Here is a 16,019-nt window from a genome sequence, read left to right as displayed (position 1 = left end):
TAGCAGATGTTGCTAATATGCTTAAAAGGGAAAACCATGGGGTATTTTGGTGAGATATACTTCAATTTTCAGCATGCCTGTGTCCTTCTGCTACACATCCATGTTTTCTATAGTATTAGGTATTTCTAGTGGTAAGATATTTGCTGGGTGCAATTATCCAACTTCTGTGTTCCTTTTGCTGTGCTCTCAAAAGCATGGCAATTGTCATCCATATGCTAACAAAAATAATGGACTTGCTTATTTTATTCAACTTCCATCAAGGGGCTCCCTCCCTCCTGGCTTTTCCAGTTGGAAGACACAGGTCCTACAGCTTGACGATTTAAGATCCCTGATTACCTTGCTACTTGAGCAACTCAAAGTAGGAGGAGGTACCATAGCTCAGTGTGTCTGAACACAAGCCAGGGTCAATTCCTGCTACTTCCAGGTAGGGCTACTTCAAACGCTGGGAAGTCACTTCCAGTCAGTGACAAAAGTAGTTGGCTACATGAACGGATAAGATGGCCTTGTGATGATGGCTCCTTAACGCTTAACTTGACAGCTCTTCTTTGCCCCGACTGGCCATCTAGTGGCAGGCAAACATGAGAGGAAAGCAATGCTTCTGAGATGAGATGAACATCCATGCATGAGGTAACACCTTTCAGTGCTTTCCCCTTCCCTACGCTGCCACCAAAATGGTTTAGACAGCTTCTAAGAAGAATGGATCTATCCTCAGATTTTACCTAAAATGACCAGATAGGTGTTTTCCAAGTCTATCTCCAGTTCTGCAAATTCATCAATTCATTTTGCCAATGACATTGCAAACCTTATCAGTGTGTTCTTTGTCCTTAGTAGATTTGAAAATGATCTTCTAAACTAACTCTTTCTTTGCTTCTTTGCAGAACTTTCCTCTGCGTCTCTCAAACATACTTCAGGCCCATCCCCATGTATCTCAAAAGCATCCCTGTCTAACCTTGTGAACATTAGTTGGCCCACTAACAGTTACTGCCACTCCTGTTCTGCTTTGTTGCCCATATTCTGCCACCCTCCCTCACTATGGAGGTCACATGGCTAGTAAGGCTTTAATAATACTTATTTTTAAGTTCACACTTAGTAAGGCTTTAATAATTCTGTCCCCAAGTCTCCCCAGAAACCTTTAAATGCCAGGAATTCTGTTCCCCCAGCTGCAGTTACTTTAATTTTGCTCCCTCAGCTCTCGCCATGTTGTGCAACTGCTCAGCACCTGGGAAGAAAGCAACGTTAGCATCGTCTTCATACAGCTGGTAAATAGGTCTGAAGGAGGTTTTGGTGGCTGGAGTGATGGGGAAATGGAAGACACCCATGGAGAAAAAGTGTGAGCCCACTGGAAACTGTGGTCTGGCATAAAGCTTGTTAAAGTATTCGAGAGTCCTTGGAACTAATTAGCTGGGCAATACAAGTTGAACAATTAAACAAAATGTAAAATAATAACTACTAGCAGGATGCTCTCTTCTTTGGTCTGGAGATTCCAGTACTGTACAGGTGCTGAAACTGACCAAGAACTTGCAAACAGTTAAGCATGCTAGATAGAAAACCTCTAGCAGGAGTCTAGATATATGCTACTTTCTTTCAGAATATATATACAGTATTGTTCTGCTGCCCCATAAACAACGTTCTTCTGAGGCCTAATAAAAAGTATTAGCAATGCAATTTAAACAATTAAAATATAACTATTATCATATGCTCCATAATTCTGTACTCCACTTTCTCAATTGATGGCTTGAAGGGTCAGTAGTTAAGGATGAAGAAGTATTTGTTACTGGTTTTTCCTTACAAACTTCCCCCAAACCCATGGCTTGTTCTAGGGTTGTGGCACAGGTTGCAAACTCCGTCCCCTCATCAGGTTCAGACAGCATGACAAGCTGCACACAGTGAGGCTAAACAGGGGATTTGAGCACCCATAACTGGAACATGTGAGGCAGGGAAATGAGCTATGGTGGCTTATTATCCTTCTCTATTCATGCAAAGCTGCCCAATGAAAATAGGTTAAAATAATAAAAGTAAGGACACATTGCAGAAAACATTTACAAAATCACCTTTTATAACAGGAAGGTTATAAAAACATTCCTAAAAAGGAATGAAGGATGTTGCCTCAGTCTTAAGTGTTCCAGTTCCCACACCCTTGGGCATGGCAAGCAACTTAAAACGTAGCTTGAAAACAACCCAGGTTGGTCCATAGAGGCTTAGAATGGACTGATTGTTGTGAACTGCCTAGGGAGCTTTGGCTGTTCAATGGCATACAATCTCAAATAAATATAATAACCCATTTAGCTTGTTTTCTCTCCTTGTTTTGCACCCTGGGAAGAATGCAGTCTTCTGAGGGAAACTGTCCCTAGATCGCCCCAAGCCCTCACCCCTACCATGAAGACTAAGCTGACAAACGCCAGCAAGACAAAAGGTGTTTGGCTTGTGCCAGTTCAAGCTGCAACAGCAATTGCTTGGACTGGGGGTACCAATTCGCTGCTACTGCCACCCCCTTCAGCAAATCAATCTCTCTCTCTCTCTCTCCCTCTCTCTCCCCCCCCCCCCCGCATAATCCAAATGTACATGAACAGATGAAAGTGAAGACTGCAGTGAACCTGTGCATACACTTCCATATGAAGACACATACATATGTGGTCTTCAAGAAACCATTTCAGGGCTGCAGAGCATTTGAGAGCCCGTAAAAGAAGACCAAAGGAAAAAAGGAGAAAAAAGGAAGGCAGATGTTGAGTTGCTGTTAATTGCCAACGTGTTATCATCTATATTTTGGGAGTTATAATGATTTTACAAGCTTTGCAGTGAAAGACATAGTAATAAGCTACACTGAATTATTCCACAGTGATCAAAGTGCACTGTTTAAAGTGGCAAACTAACATGAACGTCATGCTTAATTACATGAAGCTGGTAAAATATCAGCTCTTAATTTTGCATATATTGTGGTTACTTCTAAGCTGGTTCAAAGTTTTCAAAGAACTGAGTCAGAGACTTAAGGGAGCTATGCTTAAAACAGGTGCTATGCAGATGAATTCAAGCGCTGTTTGGTTCTTACAGTTGTTAAGCTCCTCTATTTCCATCTCCGACAGATGCTTGAACAAAGGAGTGCATATCCCTCAGTTCTTCCTTTTGGTGAGCACCTTACAGAGCAGCCCAAAATTAGTTACAAAGCAGCCCCAAATCATTTACGTGGTGGACAGGTGGGTAAGACAGACCCACCTGCCTCCCCCCTTAACAGCACTGGAGTAGGAGACATCCATCCAAAGAGGTCCTATGGTCATTGTGTCCCGTTTTTCATCCCTCCCCCAATCCTCTTTACAGGGTTAGAATCCTCCCAAGGGTGGAATACAACTTCAGAGAATTTCTTAGGGACTGTGTTCGAGTGATAGACGGACTAAAGCAAAAGAGACTGAGGCAAAAATACAAAAATACTGGTATATTGTTGCTTAAAGCCCTTACTTCTAGTGACTAAGCCTTGGGAGAGCACTCCAACCTTCTAGAATGAAAATGCTGCACAAAAGCTGGAGAATCCCCAAACAAGATGTTGTTGGGAGAAAGGCGCTGGCGCTGGGGAAAGGGCATGGTCTTCTGTGGAATCCTGGCGAGTCCCCAGATTTGGCTTGCAGACCTTTGGTTCTTCTCCCCTGTTCTATACCAAATAAGACACCTTCATGACATGATGGCATCACATACTCCAATGCAGACTTCCCCAGCCTGGTGTCACCAGATGTGCTGGACCGTCTCCAAAAAGCACAGCTAATGGCTAGAACAGAATAGAGCAGGGGTCTCAAACTCGCGGCCCGCGGGCCCATTGCCGGGCCGGGCCGGGCCAGACGGGGGGCGGGGGAGGGGCCCTGCGGCCGGCCTCCAAGAGCGACGCGGGATGAGCAGCCCACCACCACCGCTTGATGCAGCCCAGCCTCACCCAGACTCTACTTCCAGCGGCCCCCAGGTCAGTTGAGTTTGAGACCCCTGGAATAGAATATCCTGGGAAGAGAAGTAAGTGCCAAAAATAGAAAGAGAGCAGGGGGCTGTTCTTCTCCACTTCTGGTTCCAGCCTCGTCCACTTCTGGTTTCAGAGCTGCCTACCATACACAAACAGCTCTGCCCCAACAGACAAGAAGGTTCCACGGTCTGGCTGCACAAGCACATCAATCAGGAAGTGAGGGAAGAACTTTATTCCTACTTCGAAAACAGAAAAATGAAAAAAGAAAAGCACGCAGAAGAGAACAGAGCAACAGCGGGAGGCTCCTGACTCCGTCCAGATGCAACCATGCCCAGCGCCACCGGGCGATTCAGCTGTGCACTGTCCACACTCATGCTAAGCCAACCAGCTGCTAAGTGACAAAGATCCGTTTGTACAGATCAGTTAAATGCTTCAAGAGCCTTCAGCTGGAAAGAAAGGGACGCCGCTTGTAAGAGAAGCAGCCTCTGAAGTCTCACCTGTGTCTGAAAATCTAATGTGCAACTTACCAGTGTTAACCTCCCTAATTATAGACTACTTAAATATCATAAACACACAACTATAGTTAGGAATGGCATGTGGTGTTGTCACTATACAAGCAATAACAAACTACTGACCTTTCAAGATCTTAAGTATATTCAGAGTCAGCCGATGGTCAGAGTTAAGCCTATTGCATGCTGGCTCAAGCTCCACAATGCCAGGGATTTGGAAGCCAAGGCTGATGCTGTAGCAGATGTTCCCTGTGATTAGTGATGATTCTGTGCAATGCCATAAACGTTGCTCGCTCTCCGCTTACCCTCTAAGTATCTGCACATTTCCTAGGTCTCTGAAGCACCCATCCCAAGGGGAAGATGAAGTGCTTGGGACCAGCAAAGATACCCAGTCTCCTTATTCTGTGGAACCTTTTTCTTTAAAGTGATTCACCTTATTTGAAAGGCACCCCAAGCACGCCTCTATACCTTTGAACACAATAAAACAAGGACCCAGTTTTGCCAAAGGTATATGTGACAGTCTGAAGCAAACTCAAGTTTATGCTGATCTTTCTTATTTCACACACTGAAATAGTACGTGTTCCCAACTTTTAAAATAAAACCACATTGGCTCTATTTAAATAGATTTTGAATAGAATGTTCTGAATATTCAATAGCTTTTTAGCTGATTTCCACTAATTTTTCCTATCACTTCATACAATTGACATGGTAATTTACTGCACATGCAGTAAATTAAGGTTGATTGTGCCTGATTGCCCAATTATTGTGATATGCATGAACGCCAAAGTAATACTACAGATAGGGAAGGACCTCTGTGCTGTTTGCTCTGTAGAGTCTCAGAAAGAATGTTCAGACCCACAAATTAAAATCCAACAGTTAAATCATGATGGTTTTGGCTTCAAATGTGGAAAACTGAACAGGGAATTACATAAAACTGAAGGAACTAATCCAGATGTGGAAAAAATTAAATCCTTACAACTTTGCAAACCGAGTATCTCAGATATATGCCTATAAATTCAGTTTAGTAGGAGTTAGATGGTGCATTATTAACACTCCTCAAGAGCATCTCTTGCTGAACATTAGAATGGGAACTAGCCAAAATAGGTACGTGCAAAAACCACTGGATAGATTCTGCTATTAATTTCATTTTCCACTGTAAAAGAATCAGTTGCCTGGATTGAAATTCATTCAGTCCAGCATAGTCCTGCTATTAAACATTTTCTTAACTGCTCAGTTAAATTATGCCCTGGATAATGATGTGCTCACGTTTTCCCACATGCAATTATATTCCATCATGCATTTAAGACTTCAAGTTCCCTGAATATTTGTGTATGCAGACATCTCTAGTCTATGATATTCAGTGATGAGAATGAAAAGTTATTGTAGACTGCAGAAGATTGCTCTGTCCAAAGGAGATGAACATATCAGAGCATTTTCAAGGAATGTATGTTGCCGATTCATCAAAAGCATGTGATTTTCAGAAGTTTAGCTTCTAGTCTCAGAACTGTAAAACCTACTTTGACTGAATCCAATTTTTAATGCCTGCCCCACTTTTTTTTGGGGGGGGGGCTCTTAAATATATTACTTAATTGTTTATATGCATACATATATGGTCACACATCCATACATGAATATCCAAAGTTCCAGTTCCATAGCACTAATATAGGTTGAGCTAGGTCAGGCATGTCCAAAGTCTGGCCCGGGGGCCAATTGCAACCCGTTTAGAAATTTCGAGCGGCCCGCAGCCTCTTCTCCCCACCGGCTCAGCCTGTCACTCATCCCCACCAGCCTGCGTTTTTCCCTTCACTGCACAGTGGTTCCCGCAGCTGTCCCCTGCTGCCTCCTGCTCCTTCAAGGCAGGTGGTTATATTTCACCAGAAGATGGCAGTAGACCTGAGTCAGCACTCTCGCCGCGTGACCCTTGTGACACAAGGCTTGTGTGCCCATTTCCAAAATGGTGACTGTAACTAAAAAAAGGAAAGTTGACAGCGAGGGCCACCGCTTCCAGGACAAGTGGAAATTGGAGTATTTTTTCACTGAAATGTGAAACAACGGTGTCTACCTAATTTGCCAAGAGACTGTGGTTGTTTTCAAGGAATTCAATATCAAGAGGCACTACCAGATGAAACATGCTAGCTACAACAAGCTAACTGGGAACGAATGCGGTGAAAAATTGAAGGAGCTGGAAGCTGGTTTAATGGCACAGCAGCGCTTTTTCACAAGAGCCCGTGAGTCAAATGAAAATGCCACAAAGGCGAGCTACGAGGTGGCAACGCTGATTGCCAAGCACTGAAAACCTTTTATTGAGGGTGAATTTATTAAGGACTGCGTGATGAAAATGGTGGAGAAAATTTGTCCTGAAAAGAAGTAAGAGTTTGCCAATGTTTGCCTGGCTTGTAACACTGTGGTATGGAGAACTGAAGACGTTTCAGTTTATTAAGAGACAGAGGTGAAAGGAGTGGAGTTTGACTTTTTTTCATTAGCCTGCGAAAAAAGCACAGATACATCTGACACCGCTCAGTTATTGATTTTTTTGAGAGAAGTGGACAATGACATGAATGTGAGTGAAGAGCTACTTGAACTCCAGAGCCTTAAGGACCAAACAAGAGGAACAGATTTGTTTCTGTTTGTTCCACCGTAGATGACATGAAACTACAGTGGAATAAAGTCACTGGGATTATTACGGATGGTGCACCTGCCATGGCTGGTGAGCGAAGTGGATTATCAACCCTAGTCTGTAACAAAGTCAGCGAAGAAGGAGGCAAAGCTATAAAACTCCACTGTATTATTCACCAACAAGTTCTCTGTGCCAAACATCTGAAATATGATCATGTTATGAAACCGGTGATGAAGTCTATTAATTACATTTGCTCCAAAGCCCTGTGCCACTGTCAGTTTCAACAGTTTCTACTCGACATCCAGGCTGAATACGGAGATGTTGTGTATCACAACGAGGTAAGATGGCTCAGTCAGGGGTCTGCACTGCAGTGCTTCTACTCTCTTAGGGAGGAAATTGGACAATTCTTGGCAAAAAAGGGACAACCGATGCCAGAGCTATCTGATCCTGTTTGGCTGGCTGATTTTGGATTTTTACTTGACATAACATGACATCTGAACGTGCTGAACACGAGCCTTCAGGGGCAAAATGCAGTGGTAAGCCAACTGTATTCACATATCAAAGCCTTTGGGACCAAGCTGCTACTTTTCCAAAGGCACCTGTCACAAACGCAGCCCAATACCACACATTTCCCATCGCTGCAGGAAATAATGACCAGTTTTCCACAGAACAATATGAGTGCGCAAATAAGGAGGTATGAAGCAGACATCTCATCTCTGGCTGAGGAGTTTCAACAGCGCTTTCGGGATTTTGCAGCTATTGAAAAGGAGATCACACTTTTTTCATCTCCTTTTTCTGTGGACCCTGATGACGCTCTAGACCACCTGCAGCTGGAGCTCATTGAGCTGTAGTGTGACGCCGAGTGTCGCAGTTGGCACCAACAGCTCCCTCTTGTCAACTTTCACCGCCAGCTGGATAAAGACAGGTTCCAAGAGATTCGAACATTTGCTAAGAAAATGCTGAGCTTGTTTGGTTTGACATAGTTGTGCAAGAAGACATTCTCGGTTATGAACATTAACAAGAACCGCGTGAGGACGAGACTAAGTGACTTTCACCTGTGTGACATCTTGCGCATCAAAACCACTGTTTTTGAGCCAGACCTGGCCTATATAATGCAGTCGAGATCTCAGTATCACCCTTCACATTAGTGCAGTTAAGTTATTTGTTTAGTCTTTCATAAAATAGTTCATCTGCATTTAATGTGAATGGTTCAAAGAATGTCAGGCTGAATGGTCGGCCCCCACACAATTTCACCTCACCAAATCTGGCCCTCCTTGCAAAAAGTTTGGACACCCCTGAGCTACGTTGACCAAATTTCAGAATGAGCATGGAAACAAAGTTGCTTTTTTAAAGTGAGTACAGCTATATTAGGGACATACTAATCCATATGATGGTAGTCAAGCAACTTCAGCTTGGCAGAGAGCCATGTGGCAGAGACCCATGTGAACACACATTCAGCATAAGCAAAGGTGTGTTGGAAGGTTACATTGCTCCAGTCTCCTCCATTATTTTACTTCTATACACAGTATTTAATCTCTATACCAACCCACAGCTGAAATCAAATCTGCTTCTTCCATTCATAGTAATATTTGGAAGGTGATCTAAAAGTACCCACAATAAGCACAACAGTGTGGAGCAGGGGTCCACAAACTTTTTCACCAGGGGGCCAGTTGCAAGCTGCCGGTGCTGGGTGCAGGCTGGAAATGTATAGCTGGCGCTGCGCGGGCCGGGGCAGGGGCGGTGCATGCGGACATGTACACTGAGGTGGGGCCGGGGTGCGCAGTGAGGCAAGGTGAGGCGAGGCGCGGGCGGGGTGGGTGCGTGCCGCAAGGCAGGCACATGAGGCAGCGGCTCGCTCGCTTGGAGATCATTTTCTGTGAGCAAGCAAACCACTGCTTCCCCGTGTGCAGGGCAAGGTGGGTGGTGGTGGGCATGTGTGGGCGCGGGTGCGTGTGTGGCGGGTCCAAATGGGCATGGTGGGCTGGATCTGGCCCCCGGGTCATAGTTTGAGGACCCATGGTGTGGAGTATTCCTGTTTAGCGCTCAACTAGCCAGCCGTGGCCTTTTCTAAGATACTCCATTCCATTTCCCTTTGCCCAATTTTCTGTTTCTCAACTTCTCTTGTGTATGACTGGTGGCACTTTGGCTACTTAAGTGATAGCGCATGAAGCTGGACCACCATGAAATCAGATAAAGATGATAAATAAACTGCTCAAAAGATGCAGATCCCGAAATGCCAAGTACGCCTTCAAAAGGAGATAATCATTTCAGTATGTAGCAACATCTTTCTGCACTGCAAACTCTGTTGGCTTTGGCCACTAATGATTTATAGGAAATGAAAGCAAAGGAAGCCCACCATAGATGTCCAATTTATAGTACTTCACTGAAAATGAATGCATGTTTTTCTTTTCTTTGGTTAAGAATTTACTATTTCTTAACCAAATTTACTGTTAGTACTTCTGCTACTGTGGCTCAAAGAGCGTTATTTTCAATTTCTACTGCCCTGCAAGTTAGTCTTTTTAAGGGAGGGGGACACATTCCTAAAAAGTTATAAAAGGGTTATATTATTCACTCTGATTATAAAAGCATGCCTTTCATTTATCTGGAGGAGGGGGTTGAAAGAGAGTTCTGTGGCTGCCCAATTACACTTTTCTATGTTTAAATAATCCTGGAAAGATATTTCATATATTTCCATATTTCTAAGCCTGTGTGAAATCGAGATACCCCTGGCAGACAGTGCACCAACATGCTGTGGATTTACTATTAAAATGGCCATCAGATGGAAAGCTGCTCATTTCTTAGGGTCACCTTCTAGGGCTTGGCTACCAAATTTAAAGCAGAAAGAACACTTACAAGTTATGCGCTCTACTCCAGATAAACATTTAGAAATTAGGTGTTTCTTATGACCAGTTCTGAAGGAGTACATTGTTCTCTCTATCTGGCATTCTTTATTCTTCTTGTCAAGTTGACTTTGTCTTCCTTTTGTATCTGATCGGAACTAAGGCATAATAATGCAAGAGATCCCATTATACCTGTAGTGTTCTCTTCTTTTTAAGTCTACCAAAACTCATTTTTTCTTTTTTCTTTTTTCGCACTTTCACACCAAGACTGAAGTAATATCTGACAGTGCTTCAACCTAGAGAACAAATTTATAGAGAAAAAAGGACATCCTGTTTTCACCCCAGCCTACAGTTTTCTCTTTAGAAATCCATTACTTTTCTGTTTATCGTATGCCAGTTTGCAGCATCCAGCCTTTTGCTCACGTACAAACATGCTGATCCTTTTGATGATACTAGTAATTGTTCAAGTAGAATAATCCATTCTACATAGTATGCAAATACCACCATTTTTTCTAATTCCACCAGCAAATACATACAAAACATTTAACCAGAACAAAACTTTAACATATAAACAGGCCTTTTGATTCCAGTTTATGAGGTAAAATAACAGATACATTCAAGCCATCAATGGGTTATCCCTTGCATTTCTGATGGCTGGGTTGGGTTCCTTAATTTTCCTATGTAGTCTTGGATTTTGTGTGATCTGTGTCTAAATGCTAGAAAACGTATCGTCCATTTTCAAAATACTACATTTCTAGTCATTATATATGGATAACATAAAAATACTGTATATCATGGTTTCAGACTTTGTATTTTCCAGACCAAAATGTGTTTATTTTAAGTGGTTTTAATTATGTCACTTATGACTTGTTCCTGTAGTTTGTATATCAGTAGATTTTGTTTTGTTTACACAAGAAGGGAATCTACGGATGTTTTGGCTTAACAGCACTGCTAATTATCATTCTGAAGTCACTGTATATTTGGTGACAAGACAAAGGCATAATTATGAATAAACTGTCAAGACCTGACCTTTCCATATTTTATCGAATCACCTATCCTGCAATCAAAAGGAGTCCTGATTATATATATATAAAGTGGGCACTTTTAGGCTCTCTTTCATTTTGTTGAGAGAACGCTAAGTGCACATTTAATTATCCAGTTTGTATCATCAGAGTCTCTTTTTCCTACTTTTAACTTAATTCAACACCAAAATGACTCGGCTTGGAGACACACATGGCTCATGACGGGTTATTTAACCCACTTGGGGTTCTTGTGCTGTGGAAACCTGGCAAGGAGGAGTTTTGCAAGGGTTAAACTCCCCTCAGCTAACCCTAAAGCAGACCAATGGGTGCATTTAGGATTGTTTAACACTTGCATAATCCATGCACACTTTGTTCACATGACCAACAACCCGAGTGAAGGTTGTATATTAAAAATGGCGGCCACACAGCTACTGTACACTCTGCAGCCTCACTGTGGGTACCATAACGGACGGTGGGCTTTCATCTCATGACAGTTCCATTCACTCCCACAAACCAACCAAAATGGGATCTATGCAATAATAAACATCTCTTTAAATATATTGGTATTCATCTGAAAATGTCCGCAAGATGTTGGCTTCCATCTAACCTGACCAATCTCTAACCTCAAATAATGCCAGTACTGGGACATGGAGGCTCTCTACAATCTCACCAGCATGTCAGAAGAACTGCCTTTGATTAATAAAATAATTAATTTAACAAAATTTTAATTAATTTATGACCTAGGGTAATTATCCTGTAGAAATCAGCATTACTTACATCTTTCAAAATCAACTAACACAGAAGTGTTCTACTGTTAACTGAGGAACAGCGGAGAATCCCATTTGACTAACAAATACTATTAACCAGTAAAGGCATTTTAAAACATTTTATCTTTGAATTTTATATTAGTGCAATAAAGCAGAATGCACAAAGCATAAAATAAATAAATATATTTTTAATTTGCCAGCCCATGGATCAATTTAACTCAGGTTTGGAATCTGGTTCAGTTGACTGCTAGGCTTGTAGACCCTACACTGTAGCGTCCATACAAAGTGGCAAAATGGATCACATCCTGACCTACTTCTAGTCCCAGCAGACATCTCTGTGTTGGATGTGGTGCTTGCCTGGGACATATTCGTTTGAAATCCTATAGCCCCCAGATCATGCACTCATTCTACAGTTTGGCCAACTTTATATATAAGAGCCAAGAAGTACAACAGGTAAAATTCCATTTTCTCACAATGCATAACCACCTCACATTTACAGTACATCACATCTTGCCCGTTGTTGGTCCTCATACCATTTAAAGCTTGCTAAGCTACAGTTAAGCTTTATTCTTCATCAGATTTTGTTGGCAGCTGACCTTTGGCAGTTTGCTCTGGAATGATTAAGAAAATAAAAACATAAGAAAAGCCATGCTGGATGAGACCAAGGGTCAATCTAGTCTAGCACTCTGTGCACACAGTGGCAAACCAGCGGCCCACAGACCCCTCAAGCAGGAGGGGTACAAGAGCTTCTCCTGCCCAAGCTCCTCAGCAACTGGTGTATGCAGGCAGGCCAGCTCTGGTGAAGGGTATCAGCTGGAAGCCGCTGATTGCCTCCTCCTCCATGAATCTTCTCCAGTTTGGTGGCCATCACCACTTCCCGTGGCAGTAAATTGCACAGTTTAACTATATGCTGTGTCATAAGCCTCCACCAGTCTGTCTCATGGGATGACCCTGGCTTCAAATGTCATGGGAGAGGGAGAAAAAAGTCTCCCTCTCTTCTTTCTCCTTCTAACATTGTAGTGTCTAAAGAGGTAAAGATGTTAACACATGTACTTTTAGATGCCCTAACATTAGAAGCAGCTATAGTAACATCCACAGGTATCACCATTGATTACAACCATCACACACCAAGGACTGCTGTTCAGCAACCTCCAACTGTTCGAATTAATGGCCATGGCTGTATTGCAGAACAAGGTAAATTGCATGAATCCTGCTATTTAAAAGATAGCACTCCATATCACTTTTCTATAAGGTGAATTTCTCCCACTTGCTACTCCGCCAGGGTGATAAAACTGGGGCCCAGATCAATAAATATAAAATAATACATTTCAATTCTTCAGTAGAAGACATCCTTGTCAACTCATTAATAACTACGGTGACATCACATTTTGTCAGCTTCGCTTTCTTTCCAGCTGCACAAGGTCACCTTTGAAATGTATCTTCACCCCCAGACATTAGACTGGATTGTGTGAGGGAGTCCAGATAGCGTTAATGTGTTTGGACATTAAAGAGATAAAGCACGGTTCAAACGTTCAACTATCACAAGCTCCCTTTTCCTACTAAGGCTATCACAACGCACTGAAGATAACTTATACAGGCATCATGAGCCTTTGAAGCCTGAAGATTTGTGTAGGCTGGCCACACACAGGAAATCAATGATAATTCTAATAAAATAACTAGGTTATTTTTCCCTAGGACAACTCTTCCATAGGTTGCTTGCACATACTCCCTATTCTAAATTCAACATACCTACTTGGGGCACAAGCTATAGTCATATTTAAAAGAAGTTAGGTGTCAGTCTTACGAGCTTTTGGCAAAATACTCATTAGTTGTACTCAAGAGGAAGTGTTTGGTGAAATCTTCACAAGCTATGAATATAACAGCTCATTTAATTAGACTTCAATTTGTAGAGATGCTTCTTTTCGGTCCTGGGAGTAAGAATGTGAATTGGTCGCATTGAATGTGTGTATGTATGGCTCAAAGGTAAATCATGCATGTAAAATTCAGTGCTGGTCTATTGTTTCTTTACAATCTGCAGTGCCCAGCCAAATTGCTATTTTGACTGAATGGCTTATTTTCCTTTGGTACCTGCACAACAATATGAAGAAATGTCACTAGCCCTTGAAATCTATGTTCCTGAATAGATTTTAACCTATGTATTAAAAAAATCTGGTATTACTTTCATCTGTGAAGAAGAGCCATCAAGGCAGTTAACAACAATAAAATATCAATGAGATATAAGAGCATTCAATTCAAAATAAAAAAGGGAGAAACAGTAGCTACATGAAATTAAAATATGAACAGGCAGCTGGAACACAAAAGGTCTTAAACCCTACCTAGAGGGACAACAGAAAAAAGAACATTTTTTTGCCCCCCCTTAAAGGACCCCGTTTTGCCTTGATCCAGATTGTGACTACAGTACACTGGGAAGATCACTCTTTCCCCAGATGCGAATCCTGCTCCAAAGCTGCTCCTTATGGGAAGGGAGGGCATTTTCACTACAGCATCATCCTATTCTGGAAGTGGAGCCCGTATGTCCAGATCGTCACTGCTAGGTGCAACACCCTTCTTTCTCCTCCTGCTGCTCCAGCTTGTTGCACAATGTAATTTGATGGCCAAAGATGAGTGGCTTTTCTACATCGAAACTGTGATAGAACAGATGGCGTTCCATTGCTTCAGGGAAAGGAGAGAAATGTGCAAACTTCACATTCTTCAATTCTATAAAGGTGAAAGTGCATAAATGCCTTCTAAGTACACGCACGTGCACAGAGAGAGTGAGAGAGCACTATTTGCAGACAGCTTCCTTTATACATTATTAGACCTTTAACCAATTTTTAAAATTATCCTACTTGGTCATCCCCCACAACTCTTCATTTGCATCTTTAAACAGTGTTTCCAGCACAAACTGTTCTATTTAATATTTTCTACCCTCACTAAAAAATGACTGCATTTTACTTCATCCATGCATAAAATAGCAAATATATATTGGCCTTTGCCAATAGAAAATCCATAACAGCTGTTTATTGCTCATTTGCAAAACATAAGACCAAAGGAATTCCATGTCTTGAAGAAACTGGCTGTTCCATGCTATCTTTGGCAACAAAAGCAGCACTTATCTTTTTTGTTATTTAACAATAGTTCCACTAACTTCCCCACTTTTACAACAAGTAAAGAAAATGAAAGAATTCTAACTCAAAGATAACCAACAATGGAACGTGATTTGCAATTAACTGCTTTCCGGTTCCATAAATCAAAGTTGCTCCTTAACAGTAATTTTTTAAAAAAACACTTTAAATCTCATCTTAACTCGACAACAGGAACTACTTTTTTCAAACAGTCAAAATGTTAGGAAAATGGGAAGAACTCCAGACTAAAAAAGAGTGTGCAGCAACTCAACAAGAAATTTCTCAGGAGGTTCAGCACAATGTGCTTTAAGGTTCGCTTAACAGGGGCTTCTGTCCTTTATCATCTGTTCAAAACATTTTGGTCCTCTTGAAAAAATGCCTTAGAAACAGAACTAAATAAAGTCGCACTTCTCACAACAGATACTTGCCTTCACATATGGTTTTAACTAAATAACTTGCACGTCTCCAGCAGCTTCAGAAAGAAATAACTGCAGCATACCAAGTGGATGCTAGCTCCTCAAAATGCCAAGACAAGCGCATACCTCCCATAATCTGGTTTCTATATTTAGATAACAACTATACCTAAAGCCAGGAAGGTCAGCATTGATGCAAGTCAAGCATATTTTCACTGCCCTGTCTTCTCGCCCTGCTGCCCCGTCGCAATTCTCCCAACCTGGAGGTGCGTTTTCAGAACCTACACAAAAGAATAGAAAGGAAGCTTTGTGCAGTAAGCAAAGAGTAGACCAAGTATTCTTACTTCGATAATCCGGTCATGAATCTGCAGACCTCCTTCTTTGGCAGCAGGCCCGCTGTCGGCTATTTTAGACACAAAAATTCCTTCACTAGATGGGCCATCTTGATTGTCCTTTAAGCAGAGAAAAGAAAAAGAATGTAAACAATGGACAGGACTGAAGCAGGTTGAAGTCCTGGCATTTCTCCCAATTTAAACATTGAGTGCCATATGGATGTTTAAGTGCAGCGCTGTCGGGAGCCATATGCACCTTCTACGGGTAAATGTAAAATGCAGCCACAAACTGGCTGGTGTTTATTTTCACAGCAAGCATTCCAGCTGAAGAGTGAAGGAAGAAGTATGAGAGATCACCTGCACTTCTGTCGCCCACACTTCTGGTCTTCCCTCGAAGGTGAAACGAAAGAGATATGGCCACCTTCTCCCACATGAAGCTGCTCACTAACAACCTCAC

The 16,019-nt window shown here is 42.1% G+C and overlaps 1 protein-coding gene across 2 annotated transcripts in view; it reads right to left on the bottom strand.

Annotated features, from left to right (window-relative positions):
* Positions 1-16,019, bottom strand: part of PDZRN3 (PDZ domain containing ring finger 3) — a 216,149-nt gene that overhangs the window by 176,557 nt on the left and 23,573 nt on the right. For both annotated transcript variants that reach the window (XM_044451871.1, XM_044451872.1), the window contains one exon: positions 15,575-15,682. In XM_044451871.1, the coding sequence (XP_044307806.1) occupies positions 15,575-15,682 (108 nt within the window). The remainder of the gene's footprint in view (positions 1-15,574; positions 15,683-16,019) is intronic.

Source organism: Varanus komodoensis, unplaced genomic scaffold (assembly GCF_004798865.1).
Source record: "Varanus komodoensis strain SLA01 unplaced genomic scaffold, ASM479886v1 scaffold6_4, whole genome shotgun sequence".
NCBI lineage: Eukaryota > Metazoa > Chordata > Lepidosauria > Squamata > Varanidae > Varanus > Varanus komodoensis.
Note: the sequence above shows the minus strand (reverse complement) of the source record. Positions and strands in the feature narration are given on the sequence as shown.